The 20,183-nt window shown below is 32.5% G+C and overlaps 4 protein-coding genes across 4 annotated transcripts; 3 read left to right on the top strand and 1 right to left on the bottom strand.

Annotated features, from left to right (window-relative positions):
• Positions 1-2,093: 2,093 nt before the first annotated feature.
• On the top strand, positions 2,094-8,317 carry LOC139872165 (protein SCAR2-like). Its single transcript, XM_071860000.1, has 8 exons — positions 2,094-2,248; positions 2,885-3,048; positions 3,416-3,539; positions 3,754-3,883; positions 4,021-4,082; positions 4,177-6,964; positions 7,406-7,489; positions 7,860-8,317. The coding sequence occupies exons 1-8, from the start codon at positions 2,094-2,096 to the stop codon at positions 8,022-8,024; spliced, it is 3,672 nt and encodes a 1,223-aa protein (XP_071716101.1). The 3' UTR covers positions 8,025-8,317.
• Positions 8,318-10,905: 2,588 nt separating this feature from the next.
• On the top strand, positions 10,906-14,159 carry LOC139873287 (uncharacterized). Its single transcript, XM_071861220.1, has 4 exons — positions 10,906-11,278; positions 12,682-12,751; positions 13,129-13,190; positions 13,845-14,159. Exons 1-3 carry the CDS (start codon positions 11,078-11,080, stop codon positions 13,176-13,178), a joined length of 321 nt encoding a protein of 106 aa, XP_071717321.1. The 5' UTR covers positions 10,906-11,077; the 3' UTR covers positions 13,179-13,190; positions 13,845-14,159.
• Positions 14,160-14,853: 694 nt separating this feature from the next.
• Positions 14,854-15,642, bottom strand: LOC139872751 (heat shock 70 kDa protein 4-like). Its single transcript, XM_071860675.1, has one exon. It carries the CDS (start codon positions 15,640-15,642, stop codon positions 14,854-14,856), a length of 789 nt encoding a protein of 262 aa, XP_071716776.1.
• Positions 15,643-16,392: 750 nt separating this feature from the next.
• On the top strand, positions 16,393-18,145 carry LOC139872926 (protein WHAT'S THIS FACTOR 1 homolog, chloroplastic). Its single transcript, XM_071860861.1, has one exon. It carries the CDS (start codon positions 16,823-16,825, stop codon positions 17,999-18,001), a length of 1,179 nt encoding a protein of 392 aa, XP_071716962.1. The 5' UTR covers positions 16,393-16,822; the 3' UTR covers positions 18,002-18,145.
• Positions 18,146-20,183: the final 2,038 nt, after the last annotated feature.

The raw sequence follows: 20,183 nt of genomic DNA, 5'->3' as shown, positions 1-20,183 counted from the left end.
ATCAATATTGAGATTCAATATTGCAGGAAAGTACGTAGACGCAACGGAGATGATAAACACTAGATTGACCTCACGAACATACCCATGAACCATACACATCACCTCCATAGCTATAACCCATAATTTCCTTAGCTTCGACTCATTCAAAAAAACTATTTTGAAATCACTCGGACAGCACTCCGTCGTAATATTTTATGTATACTAATAATATCTTGAAATAATACAGAGCAAATATATATATATATATATATATATATATATATATATATATATATATATATATATATATATATATATATATATATATATATATATATATATATATATATATATATATGTGTGTGTGTGTGTGTGTGTGTGTGTGTGTAAATCGATTGAGAGAGTTTAGAGAAATATATTTTCAAGTTTCTATGAAATAATGAAACCTATTGAATTCTATTTATAATAGATTTTTGAATTATTAAAGTGAATTATTAAAGTATGAATTATTAAAGTGAATTATTAAAGTATGAATTATTAAAGTGAATTATTAAAGTATGAATTATTAAAGTGAATTATTAAAGTATGAATTATTAAAGTGAATTATTAAAGTATGAATTGTTAAAGTGAATTATTAAAGTTAAAGTAAAGTAAAAGTAAAGTAAAGGTAAAGTTAAAGTATAGTAAAACTATAAAAACTATGTATGTATAATACGCGTATAAATATATATAATATTAATTTAAATCGTTATATATATTTAATGAAATAAAATGTAAATATCGTTATATTTATTATACTGGTTAAGTAATGAGTTGTCAAAAGTGATTCTAGATATTTATAAAAGTTATATACGTTTTAATAATAAAGTTCTTTTTAAACTGAAAACGTTTTTGTACATTTGAAAATAGATTAATAGAATATTATGGAAACCAATTCTCCACTAACTTTTGTATAACTTTCGTAAATGACACTTTTTGTTTTTATTTATATATAGCTTTACAAATTATTCCGAATATCGTTAAGAGTAATAGATTTTCTCAAATCATAGTGGACCTCTCAACAGAGACTTGTAATCATAATTCAATGTTTCTAATAATTCAATCATTTAATATATTTTTTTAATTTCGTCAATAATCATATTGAAACAAATACGTTCATATAAAGCATTATACGTTTAAATACTTTGTTGACATTTTCAATTTATAATATATACACATATACATACATATTCATATATGTTCATTTAATGGTCCGTGAATCATTGGAATTTGGTCGAGGTTTAAATGAATGTATAAACATAGTTTAAAATCCTTGAGATTTAACTTAACAAACATTGCTTATCGTGTCAGAATAATATAAAGATAAAGTTTAAATTTAGTCGAAAATTTCCGGGTCGTCACATAAATGTAATAAATCTCATCATTACTAAAAACAAACGGTTTAAGAAATTTCATCATTACACTGAACTTTTTCTTTATTTTACAGTTTTATCTTTTACCTTTTACTTATCATTTTGTATTATATGCAAAAGTTAAAGGCGTAAAGAAAATTTAACTTATTTTTCTTTATTATGGAAGTGAATTATTACACCATTCGTGCAGGTCGCTACTTATGCGACAAGGAATTTCGTTACCTTAGGACAGTTAGAGTTACTGCCGTTACTTGAACGAAACTAGATCTTGTAGAATTATATTGAATATTTGATGATACATTCCGTACCTTACGGAAAAACCGATCCTTAATTTGAAACATGCAATACTGGACTACCAAGATAGAACGGAAAGAACATAGGCTTAAAACTAAATATATCCGATAAAATTTATTATTGTTATATTGGTTTTGAGTTCATATGAATAAAAACAAATGTACAAGGGCTTAAAACGAAACATATACACGCCACCGAGTCGTCCCCCATTTCTTTCATCACATTCAATTCAACACCTCCCACTCATAACATCACTTTCTCTCTCTCTCTCTCTCTCTCTCTCTCTTTCAAAAATTTCAGTCTCCTTTCTTAATTTAAGTTTTGCAATATACTGATGCACAAGTATTATTACTATTACAACTATTAAGTTAATTTAATTCCAAATTAATTTCAATCAAATTCGATAAAATGCCGTTCAGTAGATATGAGATAAGGAATGAATTCAGTTTAGCTGATCCAGAATTGTACAAATCAGCTGATAAAGATGATCCTGAAGCTTTACTTGAAGGTGTTGCCATGGCTGGTCTCGTCGGTGTTCTCCGTCAACTCGGTGACCTAGCTGAGTCAGTATTCCTAATTTGTAGTTTATATTTACATTTACATTTACATATTATGTATTATATAATATAATATAATATATAATATAATAATATAAATAATACATTTAATATATATGTGTAAGTTGTTAATTGTAGTTATTGATATTAGAATTGTAACATTATGATGCTAATTGGATTCAATTTACTAATTCTGTTGTATCTGTTTAGGATTGATGATGTGGAATTGTAATGTAATTGATTAATGACTTAGAGTTAGTGTGTGCTTTTTAGGGTTTAAGATCTATATATGTGTATGTTTAGAAACTATATATATATATATATTATGGTATCTTAGTCCCGAAATTATCAGGGAAATTAGGCAATCGATATGGTTGATCATTGTTTGATTACAGTAATGCATGCAGAATATGTTACTTATCGTTTTCTGTTAAGGATACTTAAGGTTTAGTTCATCTGTTGGGAACGGGTACATAAATAACTAGCTAATTGGTGTTATATGATAACAACCATATGCTAGTTAAAGTAAGTACGCTACAATCTTTTGATTTATGACAAATCAATATGTACCCTTTTAAGAAAATCTTATAATGTATTGCTATATGATATCATCTGACAAAAAGCTTGTATCCGTTTCTAAAGGTTTGCAGCAGAGATTTTCCATGGTTTGCATGAAGAAGTGATGGTTACTGCCGCTAGGGGACACGGTCTGTTGGTACGTGTTCAACAGGTTGAGTCAGATTTTCCTTCAATTGAAAGAGCTTTCTTATCCCAAACACGCCATTCATCATTCTTCTCTAGCTCAGGTTGAAACTTTTCTTTCATCGTTCTCATAAATTTTACCACGTGTTCTTAATCTCGTTTATTTATGAAAAGAGGAGCCTAGAAATTGATCATAGAATATCTTGGAGGGTAGATCTATGAAAGAGAAATGACATGGGGAAAATGTTGATCAGATTATGGTTTCATGTTTTCTGCATGCAATAACTAGAATTTCATGTAACCTAGGCCCTCTCGCTTATGGATTGATTGCTTCACACATTCTTTAACGTGGAGAAATCCATTTTCACTTAATACATTCTTTTATGTTCAAGTAAATATGCCTTGGGAATATGTCAATTATAGGTACAGTAAATGCCTTATTTAGTATTTTGATCACAATTAACCTTACAGGTATATGTTGGCACCCTAACCTGCAAGTGGAGCAGAATCTTATCACCAACGGAGATTTACCTCGGTTTGTCATGGATTCTTATGAAGAGAGTCGTGGACCCCCTCGTTTATTTCTTCTAGACAAGTATGGAACTGTTTCACTTAAGTATATTACTTTACTATCCCATAATTTGAGTTGAAATTTCATGGCCTGGTACCCTTTAAGTTTGAACCTTGACTTTATAGGTTTTTACATTCTTATGATGTCATCCCCAATTATGCTCACATTTTATTCCATCCAAGTTAAAGTTAGAAAGTTGCAATTTTGGAACCTAAAAATCAAATGTGGGATCTTACAGGTTTGACGTTGCTGGTGCTGGGGCATGCTTAAAACGTTACACTGATCCATCATTTTTTAAAATGGAAACGGCATCATATGAAATGATGAGTGCAGAAACTCAAAGAGACAAAAAGATCCGTAAAACAAAGGTGAGTTTGACGAAGTGACTTGATACAAATGTTATATACACTCTGTGCCCAAAAAAAACCCAAATATTATGCCAATACTATACAAAAAATATGCTGATTCTCTAACAAATATCTATAACACCATTTGATATCAACAGAAGAAGGGATCACAATGGAAAAATGGAGAAACTCCTGATGTTTTCCAGCCGTCACATGTCAAGTACCTTCTTAATTCATCACTTATCATCAAAATTATTTCACTTAGCAAGTCGTGTTTTTAGTGCTAACTTACTTCCATTTTTGCTATATTGTAGGCTCCACCAGTTACTCCTTGAGGAGCGTTTGCAAAATGGTATAAGTGAACCTGCACGCCGAGTGAAATTAAAGAAAAGGGATATCAAATTTCCATTTGACACCGAAACCGGAAAAGGGTATATGGAGATATTGTTAAGTTCTTCGCCTGAGGATAAACTTGTCCATGAGGTCCCTGTGGGTTACTCACCTCCAAGATTTCCTACCAATAGTTCTGATGAATCAGGGCTTGAACCAGCTGAGGTTAAAATGGTAAATTCGGCCTTAGTAAACCCATATGAATCTCCAATTGTAGATAAGACAGTCTCTAGGGAGCACATGGATTATGTACTGGAGAATGTACCTGAAATGCATGGTTCTGACCTTTCAACTTCGAGTGCTGATTTTCAAGGAAACATAAAGAAGCACATATCTGTTAATAGGGAACATAAAGAAGACGGCATCGAGGATAATTACAAATCTGATGATGCTGCAAGCGAGATAGATAACTTCATGGATGCTCTTGCTACCATGGAATTGGAAGTTGAAACAGATGCTGAACTTAGGGCGAATTGTGATCCAACCACAATGCAGCTTCAGTCTCATCCTTCAGATTCTCAATTTGCATCTGATGATGAAAGTAGCCCAATTAAGAAGAAATTAACAAGTTTTTCGTATTCTGATACTACAAACACTTCAACCGAGAGTATGTCTCCGCGTTGTGTCATCTCTTCTCCAGCCTTTGCATCTACTGAAATCCCCTTCCGTCCTCGAGTTTCACCCAACCAATCCTTCGATAAGTGCATTAAGGTAGGTGATATCTCAGCAGCAGAAATTTTGCCTGCAGATCAAGGAGAAATTTTCGAAGAAAGTAAGTCGAAGGAATCGGCTTCGAGTGAAATGTCGTCTAATGATTGTGTAGATGTTAATGGTCCCAAGAGAATTACAGAAACTGAAATTGACGCAGAAGAAATTATAGCTTCTCCATCCTATGTAGAAACTCCTCAATGGGAGGCAGATAATGAGGATAATAATGACGATTCTAGCCTTGTGATGTCACATGTGGAAGAGCATCCTTTTGGTTCCTCAGAGGAAGCTGACATCAGTGAGATATCAGATGATGTTCTTGAGAGTAAATCTTGTGCAGCAGAATATAAGGTTTCTTATTCTAGTGAAAATGAACTAGAATATAAAGATAGAGAAAAAGTATCAGTGGTTTCGGAAAGTGTAAATGCCGATGATAATGCTAATGTTTATCATTTTGCTGATGATAGAAATGGAGACGATAATCTTCAAACCGTGGTGGACAAAAAAGAATTGGAGGAAGAATCCAAATCAGTAAATTTAGAGACAAATGATCCGATTCCTGCTTCCGTCTCTGATGATGGCAAAGATAATCAAAGTAAGGTTCTTTCTACACGTGAAGACACAGAATTAGAAAATAATGAATATACTGAACTCTCTACTGCTGAGGAACATGCTGAAAATGGGTCGTTCATCAACCAGTCGGGTATTGTTCAGAGGTCCAGTGAACCTGTTGAAAACGGGTCAAGTGAGCAAGACTCCACCCCGTCTGCGTCTTATGATCATTCAAACACAAAATTTATTGATAGCATTCCAATTCAGAACAACGGGTTTGAGAGTGATGTCGATAAACCATTTGCAGAGATTATTATAGTCGAATTTGGTGAACAGAGGCAATCTAATGGGCAATCAGTTATTCCTCAAGAATTAGACCCTAATCCTGCTGCATTCAACGATCATTCAAAAATTCAAGATCTCGATGGCATTTCTATATCATCATTCCCATCTATTAGAGGCTTTGTGAATAAAAATGACGTTGACAATCCATCTGTAAATTTAGAAACCTTGCACAGTGAAACCCTTGTTGCCACGGATAATATTGATCATGATGTACTTAACAATCAATTGAATGCCCAGTATCCTGACAGTAGGCCTCTCATCTCTGTTGTGTTGACTGATGACGAAGAACTTAAAGCTTCGAAGGTGGTTGACCAAGATGTACAATCTAAATCCCCAGACCAAGATGATCAGATTGATGAACCTAAAGCTGCATCATTTATCTTAAATCAAGATGTTTCTACACAAGACAAGGCTGACCAACCTCATACGTGTTCAGTTCAGCTGGAAATCATTGATGCTCACAACCAAGTAGATCAAGAAACACATGTTAATCATCTTTCTGAGTCTAAGCAAGTTGACCAAGAAAGGTATCAGTTAGAGCAGGCTGAGGTGTTTCAAGATTCATCTATGGTACATTTATCACAATTGAGCAGTCAAGTTATTTCTAATTTCGACATGCTTCCTCAATTAGCTCCTATCAACATGGAGGAGATGCCACCATTGCCACCTCTTCCACCTATGCAATGGAGGATGGGAAAGCTTCCGGATTCTTCTTTGGTTCCAAATGGCAGTCAACATGATAACCATCACTTCACACCATCTTTTCCCCAAATCGAGAGCCACCCGTCACTATATCAGAATGACAATTCAGAGAACAATGAATCTGAACACGATCATAAAGATTTTAACACATGGGAAAGTGATAGCTTAGCTGTATCATCAGAACATAATGCAATGAAATTTGAAGAAAAAGTTATCCCGGCACCACCATTTGCTAGGAATCAATCTGCAAATGTTTCAACGTCTGGGCGAGAAATTATCAGACCCTCAAGCACATCTTCACTTCCTCCTATTAATGAGGAAGGACCAAATGGTATCCGGCCTATGAAAATTCTGCGACCTCGTACTCCTTTAATTGATGCAGTTGCTGCTCATGACAAAAGCTTGGTAAGTTTTTTTTTTTTTTTTTTTTTTTTTTTTGTTTTTTTTTTTTTCTGAGTGATCTCAAGAAGGTTTGGTAAATGGATCAACTTGGGCTACACATTATCTCAATCGGGTAACCTGAAAAAAGCTAAAAGGGAAAGTCATGACTTCTATTTTCTAAATGCATAAAACCTTAATTGTTCTATTGAACATCACTGATTTGTTGAAAAAATATAGCTTTTAATCAATTTTTACACACCAATAATAATTAAATAATTTGAAAGTTGTGGATTCGGGTCAACCCCCCACACAAAAAGTTTACTTGTTTTAATAATTTGTTAGTGTTTGACACATCAATAGGTTATATTTGTTTTGCCCTTCTATAATTTTGTAGTTGTGTTTTTATTATGTGAGGAGAATTAGGGTGTTAATATAAGTCTCATTTAACATTTGATATGCTTGCAGTTAAAGAAGGTCTCAGAAAGAGCAGTGCCTCTTTTCCCGAAAGAGGAGGAAAGAGACACTTTACTAGAACTGATACGGGCCAAGGTAAACAATTGCGATTCTTGTTTTCTCCTTCACTTTTAAATGCTTTTTATATGTTTCTAGAGGTGAAATATTGACCCATATACCTAATGAGTCATACACAAAATGGACCGTTTGGGTTCTGTTTAATTTCTAATGAGTAAAACAAAAAATGAAATAAAATAGAAGCGTGTCAAAAGTCTCACAAAGCGTATTTCAGTACACAAAGCCTCCTTAACCGATGCATCTGTAATTTTGGAGCATTGTTGGAATAATATAATATAATTGTTGTTGTCATACTGATCCACAAATTATATAATTTACGGGTTGATTACTCTTCATCTTTTTTGCACATTTAATAATACAGTAACTAATTTGCTTTTTGTGATACCAGTCGGTCAACTTGAAACCAGCTGTGCAGACAAGACCTAGCATTCAAGGTCCTTCAACTAATCTGAGGGTAGCTGCCATTCTAGAGAAAGCAAATGCAATTCGACAGGCATTTGCTGGAAGTGATGATGATGAAGACGATGATGATGATAGATGGAGCGACTCATAAACATCAAATTAATTAATTCACACGCCATTGTAGTTATCATCATGCCATTTTGGGTATTAAGATCTCTGAGTTTTACCAATAGGAAGTTATAACAAAAATTGTATTATAGCCCCGTTTTATTGTTATATCTTGTATTGTATAGATAGATAGATATATTTCTTTCTCTGGTAATTTAACCTTTTTGTTCTTCCCATGGATGTTACTTGGGTATATACTACGAGTGTATCATAGATTCATAGGTGCAAATGTGTAATTTATTGTTCCGGTTTTTTACTGTAGACTGTTGTTGTATATGAAGGGTTTTGCATGTCTGTGCTCGAATTGAATCGAGTGTTATTTACTAATTGCTAGACAACATTGTATGAGCTGAGACTACTTGCACTCGTGTGGGTTCTCTTCGTTCAGTTTTATGCACTCTTGCTTGGGAACCTAAATGTGATGCCTTTATGGATGGTAATTTGAAATGTGACATGAAACTTTTCAAGATTTTCGATATGGTTTGGTTTTAACTGGTTGATTTTTCGGCCAGTTTTGTTTTGCTTTTACAAATTCTACCCAGCTTCAAGACTAACCCAATCTGCTCGACACGAAATCATCCCTCAGTTCAAAACTAACCCATCACCTTTGACCCGTAATGAACCTGCCAACCCATGTTGGGCACTTTTGAGTTGACCCCTCAACCTCAATGCAACTACGGAGTACTTGTTTATCCAATCATGTGGGATTTAGGTTGGATAGCTTTGATCTGTCAACCCGAGCTGAATTGCCACTCCTGACGGCATGTATGAGCTGATTTGGTATTGCAACTATCATGATTTGGTTCAGTTATATCGTCTGATACTGATACAGATAGATTTCCTATTATCAACACTTGCATTGTACGGAGTAATTGTTTATTCTAGAACAAAATTGATAACGGTCTTTAACTTGGTGTCCTTAAAATCAGTTAATAAGGTGAAATTAAGCCAACACTAAGACTATACGTTCAGTGGCGACTCCAGGATGAAAACTCAATGGGGTTCCAAAAAAATTTTCAAATAAAATTATATTTGAAGAGTATTTTAGTGGTTATTTGCCTCTAAAAAACCTTAAATTTTCCAAAAATATGGGGTTCTATACTTAAATTTAGTGGTGTCCTGTACAATTTGAAGACTACTTAGTGCAAAAATTTTCCAAAGTAGTGGGGTCCTTTGACCCCACACCCATTAACATAGAATCGCCTCTGTATACGTTGTGTGGGGAACAACGAGCCTGATCGTTGTACCACAACAATCACAACAATCTCTTGTGCTATCGTTGTCAATGTCATCGTTGTGATTGTTGTGGGGGCGAACAATGAAAGTGAGAACGGGAAGGGAGTGATCTAATTTGCTAGCAAATTTTTTTTTTTTTTTTTTTTTTTTAATTTCTTTATTAAACAAATACCAATTTTATATTACCGCATCACCACAACATCACAACACAACATTTACTACACAGTGCCCCTTCATTCCATAACAATGACACGTAAGTAAAAATCCCCCAACACCACACCAATCTAAGCGTCATAGGGCACCACGAAAATAATTCAAAATTATTTAATTTTAATAATTAAAATAATTATTAATAAGATTTAATAATAATAATTAATTAATAATTTTTTTTGAAAAGCAATTAATTAATAAGATTTAATTTTAATCCAAAATTATTTAGATTAATGACATCACCCACTATATTTAGATTTTTTTATTTTTTTATTTTTTCTTAACAAAAGAATTAGTCTAATAATGACATCATCATTTTAGAATTTTAATATTAACTAAAGATAGATAATGCCAACTTTACATGTGGACATTTTAATGCAACCCAGTCCAATTTGTCACTCAAATTGGTCTCATGGATAAATCTTTACACCAATTTTGAAGACAATAAATATTTGAGAATGATTTTATTTTAATATTATATATTTATATTTATTAAATATTAAATATTACTCCATCATAACTACTCCGTATTAATTTAAGATAAGAAGATGTGGAAATAATGGACGGAACTTTCAGAGCTTGAGGTATTGGTTGTAAAAAAGGAACTATCAAGGATTTGATTTAATTTGATTTGATGTTGGTTGTAGCAGTTTGGTATGGTGGTAACAAAAAAGGCCCATCCTTCACATATTATTTACTCTCGTTTTCACGTGTTGGTGCTTAAATTTTTTTTTTCCCGACAAAAATAACTAAAACTCATATAGAAACGAGGTCGTTTTTCAAAGGAAAACGTCGTCAACAGAGATACAAAAGATCGGGAAAAATGGGGAAGCTCACACCTACAGGGCAATCACTAAACAAAAATTATCTAAAAACGAGCATCCCCTACAACCCTGAAAAACCTTAAAACACACTAACTAAAACTAAACCGAACATAACATAACACGATAAAAAAAAAAAACAGGAACCAACACAAACAAACTAAGAGAAATCAACAAATAGAAAAAGTAAATGAAAACACACTAGACAAATCCAAGCTCTCAACCTCTAATTCTCGCCCTTTTCAACTTACCATTAACTTTCTCTTTTAAAGTATTTTTCTCGGTTTCTATCTTATAAGATTGGCGGATTTATCACCAGAGCCGCCTCCTTAGAATTCTAACCCTTTAAACTATGTTAAAAATACACGTAATACAGAATGGAATATAAATATAAATATAAAGTATAAATACTACTAATAAGTTTCTTCTTCCTAACCTTCGAGCAAAATTTCATGGTAATTCCTCAAATAACAGTATTCACATTAATAAATAAATAAAACAGTAAATTATTGAATTCTTTATTCTTTTGGCGTGTTACTGCATTCTACGTGTGCTAGCTTCTCACTGTCCGCAAGCAATTTATAGTTTTTTTTTTTTTTTTTTTTTTTATAATTGTTTGAAGACAAACCTAGATATCGAAGAAAGATTGAAACTTTACAAAAACCCGCATCAAATCTTGAAAATTTTGTGGAATAATAAGTAACCCACATCTAATCTTGAAAACCTTATTAATTTTCAAGTCAATTTTTTTTCATAAAAAAAATTTTAGATGGAAAACGGGAATAGCAGTGGCGGTGGTAGAAGTGAGAAACAGAGTCTCCGTCTGCCTCTTTCAGATGTGTTGTCTGATTGCATAAGAAGGTGGTTTCAAGATACCTTAAAAGAAGCCAGAGCAGGGGATCTATCTATGCAGGTGTTAGTTGGTCAGATGTATTATTATGGTTATGGGATTCCTAAAGATCATCAAAAGGTTTGATTTTGACCCTTTTTAATTCTGATTTTGACTTTAGTTTTCAGTTTTTGATATGCATGTTTATTTAGGAATATGATGAATTTTGTGATTTTGGGAATTTATTTGTCATTTTCAAGAACCCTTTGAAGTTTTGACTTCTTTTTCGGATGATTGAACGTCAAGCAGCATGGTATAGAGATACTTTTGACTTTTGCAATTGAATTTGGAATCACTTTTAAGAAGACCTTTTTAATGTGTATTTAGTTATTGCTTCTACTTGAATCCGTTTTGTGGCTTAAATTATACAAATAAGCATATACAAGAGACTGCAACATGTACATAACCTATCTGCCTTCTAATTGTACTTGATTCTTGTAAAGTTTCTGCCTTTCAATCTTGATTGTACTAGCATATTGTTGGTATGCTTTTGATAAATATTTGGTAGTAAACACAGTGACAACACTACTGCTTGTTGGATGATTTAAGGTTAAGTTAACACGAATAAATGAGTGCCTAGTAGTATGAGATATTTTGATACGGTCTCTTCGAGTCGACCGCTAACTCCAATGATAAAGCCGATTCGAGATGGCTAATCTCCCAAGAAACTAGATTGAGAAGAGACTTTTTGGTTAAACCAAACTTTTCATTCATTCATAATAATAACGACAAGCAAAGTACAATTTATAGTGACAAAAATAAACGGTTACTAAATAATGGAAACATTAGCCTAATACTAATTGTAATGCTAACTAATTAAATGCATGGAACATGGGTGGGACGTGGCAATCTTGGTGGAACATGGTTGACCAACTGCTTCATAAAATAACTCCTAACATTACTTAATCTTCCAGTTAACAAATGTAACGATGAATTTGACTCAGTAATATTTTTGACTTTCGTGAGTGTATCAAGAGTACCCATGTTCATATCAATACCCATGTTCGTATCATATTTTATGTAAAAAGGCTACTTTGATAATTAGTACGAGTATTATGTTTGCTGCAAGAAATATGATTGTTATATAAAGTCACCTATGTGTATATGTTCATTCTATTTTTTATTTTTATTTTGAGCGACTTCTAAATTATATCACAAATGTCTCTTTTTTCCTTGAAACTGTTCCTTTTTGATCATATCATCTATCAACTTCTTACCTAGTACCATTTTTTTACTCACAAACGCAATTGATACTTCTTTACGCTACTTTCTTCTAAATACTTGAAACTTTTTACTACAATAGTCCCGTCAAACTATATCCTTAGGTATATGTTACACATTTCATATAGTAAAAAAGACAGCAGGGTCAGATTTCGTACACTATTTAGTTCGGCTATTACATGACTTGTGGCAAGTCACAACCTTGCCTTATATATACTTTTGGTTGTTTATTTTGGGCTGATTCACAACTGTGTGTGTGTCAGGCAAAAATTTGGATGACAAGAGCTGCAAGAGTCCGATCTTCAGTTTGGAAAGTTAGCAATAAACGTCCAGGTCACCTTTTTTTTCTCTCGCTTGTGTTTTGAAAGTGATAATATTTGATATTAGAATAAAGTTACCAAGTGATATAACGGGTTGTAGAAGATAGTTTTTGGATACAATTATGTTGTTTTAAGATTTTAATAATCAGATGTTTGAGTCTCATTTGAGACAATGTGTATATCATAAGCTTGATTGTACATTAAAGGTAAATAAATAACAATCAGATGTTTGAGTATTCGACCAAGTTAATTATATTTATATTTATATAAGTAATTAAAAGATAACCGGACCAAAAGGACGTGTTTGTGGAAAAAGAGGCATATAGTAAACTGTGAATGAAGTCTCTTAGATGATTATTATAATTAATTCATCCGTATTTTGTCATTCAGGTTATAATGCAAGTGACTCTGATTCAGAAGAAGAGCTGGATGATTCTTGATAAAATGAAAAGGTAATGAATGCATCACAAGTTAATTTATAATGTTCTTCATTTTATGTAGTTTATGGACTCTTTTAGTTCCGAAAGATGTAAACTTTACGAAAGTTGTTTATGCTTAATTATCAGTTGCTTATGAATATTGCCATTTGCTTTCATCTTGATAGCCAATAGCCAATATGATTACTTGCAAGTCTTTAGATCTTTTAGTTTGTGTAGCAGTGATCCACTTAACATCATAAGATTCAGCAGATTGTGTGGCCCTGAAGAAAAGTCAACATTTGACTTTTAAGTGTTAGACTACTTTTTAGCTTCTAAATTGACATGAATTTATGTAGGTTTGAAAGAATAGTTGACATGTAAATTGTTATTGTTATTTATACTATAAACGTAGTGTTGGAATAAGAATTTTCTAGTCATAGTAAAAATCTAAGTGATGATTATATATTTGTTGCTACAAAAATAACAGAGAGTGGGTCTTTAGGATAATATATAGATGAAATTACGCCGATATTTACATCACTCATAATTATACGGTGTTAAAGAGTTGATGTGATCATTTTTATTTAGGAGAAAAATTGAATGATGAATCATTTGAGAAAAATGGTATTATAAGTCCATCCATTTATGCATGATACTAAACCTGTCTTACTTCGATTTCTTTTGCAGGTCTCTTGAATTTGTTCATCTATTCACCTGAAATTGTACTTGGGGTTTGATGCAATTTTTGCGCCATCACAATTTGATTTAACAAGCAAAAAAAAAAAAAACAGAAGAAGAATATGTGGGATGTCTGATTTCGCTTCGTGTAGAATTAACTATTACTTTTTTCTATATCAACAGAAAGTGGTTGTGAATTCTTAGGTTTTGTGATTTTTCTTGAATCCTATCCAAATGTTGTTGATTTGAAGTCCATTCAACAATTTATTTTACTGATTTTATTTTTACTATTGATTCAGAATCTCTCAAAACTTGTACCAGCAGATGGGTGAAAGATGCTTTTTTTATATATATAATTGTAATTTCAAGTATTCATCTACTGTTGTATATAAGATTTAATTTACCAATTTGGTTAGGCTTATAAGTAGAATTTTCAGATATGCTTTAAGGTTAGTTCTCTAGTATATTTGTCTTATAGGACATACATCCAAAGGGCCATTGGCCTAGCCGTATCGAGGTGACCCCTTCAACCTATAGGTTGGGGGTTCGAGTCCCGTGGTGGGCATGTATATATTAGTGTTTAAATTCGTGTATGTGTGTGTGTGTGTTTTCCTTTCAAAAAAAAAAAATAGGACATACATGTATATATTGGCAGTTGGTAGTATTATTAACAGTTGATTGTAAATTGATCATGTTATCTAGTAGCAACTGTTCAAAAACAGCAGGAGTTTGAATGTATATCATTTCTCTATAGCAAACAAATTTCAACATTAACATTTGCATGACATTATATTTATAGATGAAGAAAAAAAAAATATTTCAAACCAAGATGTAAACACACGTAGAAAAATAGAAAAACCAATACTTGATTAATAACACCATCATTTGAAATCCAACTAGACTACATTAGGGGAGCGCAAACAAAATCTAAGCACACTTTCTTCCCCTTAAGCTCATCAATCGTTGCACCATTTTTGCCCCCGAGCCATCTTATCGTGTCGTTAATCGTATTCTTAATTTACATTAATCTCCCCGAGTCCACCCTCTTGTTGACATTGCATTCTTTAATCTTAATCTTCATGTTGTATATGCACTCCTTCAATTCATTGTACGCATTCAATCTCTTATTAAATTCTTGGTCCTCAAGTTTGTACTTCTCAGCTTCTTTAATCATGTCTTTGATCTCTTTTTCTGAAATTCTTCCATTTTCGTTAGAAATTACAAGTTCCTTTTTCATCCCGGTTGAAATAATCTCTGCGGTAACCGTTAAGATACCATTATCATCTATTTCAAAACATTCCTTAATTTGTGCAGATCCTTTAGGAGCAGGTGGTATTCCGGTTATTCTGAACTCACCCAAAAAATGATTATCTACACATTTCAATCTTTCACCTTGATACACCTTAATAAGCGCCGAATATTGGTTGTCTTTACTTGTATCGAAAATTTTGGATTTCTTTGTTGGAAACGGAGTGTTCCGTGGGATCATAACTTCAAACGCACCGCCTTTCACTTGTACACCAAGCGACAAAGGAGTGACATTGCGTAATAACAAATCTTGAAAACTTTTATCACCTTTATCGCTTAACTTTGCAGCCAGAACGGCCGCACCATATGCAACAACCTCATCAGGGTTCACAGTTTTGCATAAATCCTTCTCGTCAAACAGTTCACGCAACATTTGTTGAACCTTCGGGATTCTAGTCGAGCCACCAAAGAGTACAATCTCATCTACCCATGATTTTTCCAAATGTGTATCGCTTAAACATTTCTCTAGTATCGTAATGCACGAATCAAAGGAATCCATGTTTATCTCTTCGAACTTAGCTCGAGTGAATCTCATAGAAAAATCAATCCCCTCTTGCAAACAATCCAATTCGATTGACGCATGGGTAGTGCTTGAGAGAACCCTTTTCGCTTTTTCACAAGCAAATCTCAACCTACCCAAATGCTTTTCGGTTCACACTTAAATCCGTATTCCATTTCCTCTTGAATTAGCGAACGCAATAATCTACCATGGCGTAATCAATTGAGCTTTAACGGTAGATCAGTTGAGCTTCTCGTCGTCGTGTGTCCTTGGTCTTCGAGGTACAAGTTTTAGCCACTTTTTGGGTTCATTGCTTGTCTTGTTTTTTCTCGAGTCTTTCAGCTCTGCATACTGTTAAGCGGCCAGAAAACACAATTGGTTTCCTCTTCCTTCTTCTCTTTCCAACACTTTTGGCCGAGATGTCAACCTTTTCCCCCCTTTCGGCGATGGGCCACTGTCGACAAGTAAGGAAATATGAAGAAGATGAATATCTAATAAACAAAATGCGATTAAAACTGAAAGAACAATTGTACCCTCGTATGTCTTGCACATGCCTAAGTTTAAAAGAAAAATTAATAGACGTTAGGGACAGTGACTATTGGTGATCAAAAGTGAAAAGTATAGGGACCATCAATGATGAAAAAAAAAGGGATCATGAGTAACATCTGGTACAAATCGTAGGGCCCATTAATGAAATTTTGTGTATATTTCTAAGATAAACTGTTTATCAAACAAATGGTTCCAAAGAAGCAACCTAGTAGTCATTTCAAATTACTACTTCATGCTTGAATTTACAAAATTCCTCTCACGAATTACGATTGCAACTTTACATGTAGTGGGTAATAATTTGAGAAATAAGAAATACTTCTAATTGAGCCTGATGCAGTTGCAACACAAAGTAAAAGGTTCTAGTTTGAACATCCACTCAAGTAATTGTACTCACTCTTCGTAAGCCTCTTCAATTCTAATGCGTCGATGCTTATATTATTGATTCAAAATTGGTATCTTTATGTATCCAATTTAGCTTTGTCTTTGCAATTTGTAGAATGCATACAATCTGTTTGATGAAAGTCCTGTTAGAACTTTTCATAGTAAATCTATCTTTATGCTAACTCAAATCCCTTATATGCACACCAACTGTTCGACATTTTGCTCCAAAGATTTTTTTCTCCTATAAAGTATGAAGAGTTTCGTAGTATACTTACGATCTGCTTTACACGACGAAATTCGTGACAACAACTCATTTGGGAAATCAGGTTTCATGTGGGTTCAAATCATGCACAAAACTTGTGGTGGAAACAGGCCTAAAAAGAAAGTATATCATAGAGTACATGAACTCGACAAAGCAATGGACCTTCAAAAGAAACCGACAGCTATACTAAAACTGAAATCAATCATACAATCACAAAAGAACCAGTCTTTGCTTCTCAGGGACCTTGAAAAAGAAGTGGGTTGTATTCAAAAGTGGAATCTTATATCGGTTATCGAAAAAAATCCCACGATATTTCACGTGAGCGGTGGTCACAAAACGCCACCGGCTGTTATGCTTACTGCAAAAGCCGAAAAGATAGCTGCTGAAGAAGCTGTGGCCAAAGAACTCATGGAACCGATTTTGGTTAAGAATTTGAGGAAGTTGTTGATGTTGTCGGTTGATTGCAGGTTGCCCCTAGAAACCATTGATTTTGTTCATCCTGAATTGGGTTTGCCTAGTGATTTCAAGAAAACCTTAATTCCAAAATTTCCTGAATATTTTAGTGTGAAATGTGTGCATGGAAGATCTTATCTTGAATTGGGAAGTTGGGATTCTTCACTTGCAATTACTGCCCGCGAGGAAAGGTTCATTCAAGAAAGAATGTTGGACACAAATGTGAATATGAAACGGGCGAGGATTTCAAAAGATGGAAATTTTCATGGGCCGTTTGCTTTTCGGTTGAATTTTCCTGTTGGGTTTAGACCAAACATGAGTTACCTTCAAGAACTCGAAAAGTGGCAGAAATTGGAGTTTCCTTCACCTTATTTAAACGCAAAAAGATTTGAAATTTCTGACCCTAAAGCTCGAAAAAGGGTAGTGGCAGTACTTCATGAGCTTCTTAGTTTGACTATGGAGAAACGTTTGACTTCGGCTCAGCTGGAGGCGTTTCATTCAGAACTGCGGTTACCAGCCCGATTGTTGCTTTGTTTAATTAAGCACCATGGTATGTTTTACATTACTAATAAAGGTGCAAAGAGTACCGTTTTTCTTAAAGAAGGTTATAATGGGTCAAGATTGGTTGATAAATGTCCCATTTTGATGTTTAGGGATAAGTTTATATCACTTACTGGTAGGAGAGATTTTGAAACTTCATCATGTGCTGCATAAACCTGAATAATGAATCTGGAATGTAGATCCTTCTTTTGTTGAATCACATGGTTGTATTCGAACGAGTAATAGAAATAAGTGAAGAACTTTGTGTTATGTACTTGGTTATCTATTTCAGTTTCTCGTATGTTTGATTGTATGCTTGGCCACATTTGTAAAAACTCACATAGACAGTCCGAGAGTCGACTTTGAAAATTATCCAATACCGGTTTTCAGTTCCCAATTTATTCATTTTCGAGCCCATGGGAAGGCAAAGGTAAGTAACGGGAAGATGACCAACCTTGCAACCGATCCTTGTAGTCATGCTTTCAATTTCGACCGAATTGACTCCCACCTCAAATTATATAGCCTTTTAAAGAGATTTACTTTTAAAACCGAAACATTTTTGAATCATCATATATAACAACCCTCATATTTCCATACTTGAATTGACTAATTTTCCCCTAGGGTTGTTATCCATACTTAATATATGATTAAATTCGACGTTGATTAAATATATTTTTTTTTGTCGACACGTTTTGTTAACTAAAGTTTATATTAATTATATAAAATAACTTTATTTAATATTAATATTAATGTGTATTATATATAAAACTATATGTAACATAATTATTAATTAAATGATAAGTTATTTTAATCATTATTTATATTTTTAGCTTATAAAAAAAAGAAATAAGATTTTTTTTATAAATTAAATAATGAGCCCATGAATTTTGACTAAATATTTTCAAAAACAAAAACTTATTAAAAACATTTTTAACATGTTTTTATTATTTTGTCAAAATTGGCACCTTTATTTTATTAAAATTTTTTTCTTTTCACCAACCATTTTTACCTATAAATACATGGCTCCTCATTCATATTTTCTTGCCAAAAACAAAAACTTAAGTTGTTCTCTCAAAACATTGAAGAAAATTTGAGGTACTTTCTATTTTTATTATTATTTTTAATATTGTCGATTATATTTATATTTATTGTATATTCTATGTAAAATTCAAAATTAATTATTTTTATATGTTATAATTAGTATTATAAGTATTATGATGTATAAAAATAATTTTGATAATTTATGAAATATTATTTATAATTAAATATGAATTATGTAGTGTTTAAACGTAAAAACAATGTAAAATTTGTAATAAATACTTTTAACCAAAAATAAAATATATATAATTTTTTTCTGAGTTTATAAAACTTATATAGATCTGCAAAAATTATAAAAATAATTACTTGGGTTGAATTGGTAATTATTATATAATTAAACTCTATTATTATGTAATTAGAAGGTAAATTAAAAATAAATATTAAATATTAAAAAATATTTTTTAAAATTTTTTTATACAGGTTATTAGACTGATAGAAGCTTATAAAAATTATAAAAATAATTTTTTGGGTTTATTTAGTAAATATGTAGAATTAAACTTGTTTTGTGAATAAATTAAGGGTAAAAACAAAAATAAATACAAAAATATAACAAAAACGTTTTCTTAAAATTTTATACTAATCTATATGATTAAGTAAGACTATAAAAATTATGTATATAGTTTTTACATATTTAATTAATTATTTAGACATTTTTAGACAATGTTCGATTAATAAAATACTATTATTTTTGAAGTAATTTAGGTATTTATTTAAAGGTAATTATATTTAATATATATAAGACATACTAAGGTATAATAACTAAATATTAAATAATACTTAGGTTATATTATCACATATATAATTATTAAGTACATTAATAATTCGTTGTGTGTATACACCTAAAGTGAAGGTTAATCAAAGATAATGTACAATTCATGTGAACTTCATCGCTACTCACGGTCGTAAGTGAATGATGTCTAGGTTGCCATTTATGGGTAAGCTTGTGGATGTCGAATGCCATGACTTAGATTCTGGTCAAGAATCCTGGGCCCCCGGTTACATCTGGTCATTCCTGACTTATTTGATAGCAACGAAGTTTGAGTAAAGTTGTACAACGTCTTGCTAAAGATTAACCCGGACTTTCTAAAATTGGAAAATTACTATAAGTGGAAACTTTTCATAAATAGTAACCTTCCGAAAATGGAAATTCTTTAGTGAACCATTACTATCAATATAGTACTATATACTATTGTCTGTTAGGCAATGTCTGATCATACGTGCTATCTCTAGGTTGAGATCTCGGTCACGTCCTTCCGTT

Source organism: Rutidosis leptorrhynchoides, chromosome 10 (assembly GCF_046630445.1).
Source record: "Rutidosis leptorrhynchoides isolate AG116_Rl617_1_P2 chromosome 10, CSIRO_AGI_Rlap_v1, whole genome shotgun sequence".
NCBI lineage: Eukaryota > Viridiplantae > Streptophyta > Magnoliopsida > Asterales > Asteraceae > Rutidosis > Rutidosis leptorrhynchoides.
The sequence above is the reverse complement of the archived record's forward strand: the minus strand, read 5'-3'. Positions and strand labels throughout refer to the sequence as shown.

Bases quoted from the DNA above. Each gene is read 5' to 3' on its own strand.
- LOC139872926 (XM_071860861.1), top strand. From the start codon at position 16,823: ATGAAGAGTTTCGTAGTATACTTACGATCTGCTTTACACGACGAAATT.
- LOC139873287 (XM_071861220.1), top strand. From the start codon at position 11,078: ATGGAAAACGGGAATAGCAGTGGCGGTGGTAGAAGTGAGAAACAGAGT. The intron at 11,279-12,681 runs GTTTGATTTTGA...TGTGTGTGTCAG, and splicing joins TTCCTAAAGATCATCAAAAG to GCAAAAATTTGGATGACAAG. The intron at 12,752-13,128 runs GTCACCTTTTTT...TTTGTCATTCAG, and splicing joins AGTTAGCAATAAACGTCCAG to GTTATAATGCAAGTGACTCT.
- LOC139872165 (XM_071860000.1), top strand. From the start codon at position 2,094: ATGCCGTTCAGTAGATATGAGATAAGGAATGAATTCAGTTTAGCTGAT. The intron at 3,540-3,753 runs GTATGGAACTGT...GGGATCTTACAG, and splicing joins CGTTTATTTCTTCTAGACAA to GTTTGACGTTGCTGGTGCTG. The intron at 3,884-4,020 runs GTGAGTTTGACG...TGATATCAACAG, and splicing joins AAAAGATCCGTAAAACAAAG to AAGAAGGGATCACAATGGAA.
- LOC139872751 (XM_071860675.1), bottom strand. From the start codon at position 15,642: ATGGATTCCTTTGATTCGTGCATTACGATACTAGAGAAATGTTTAAGC.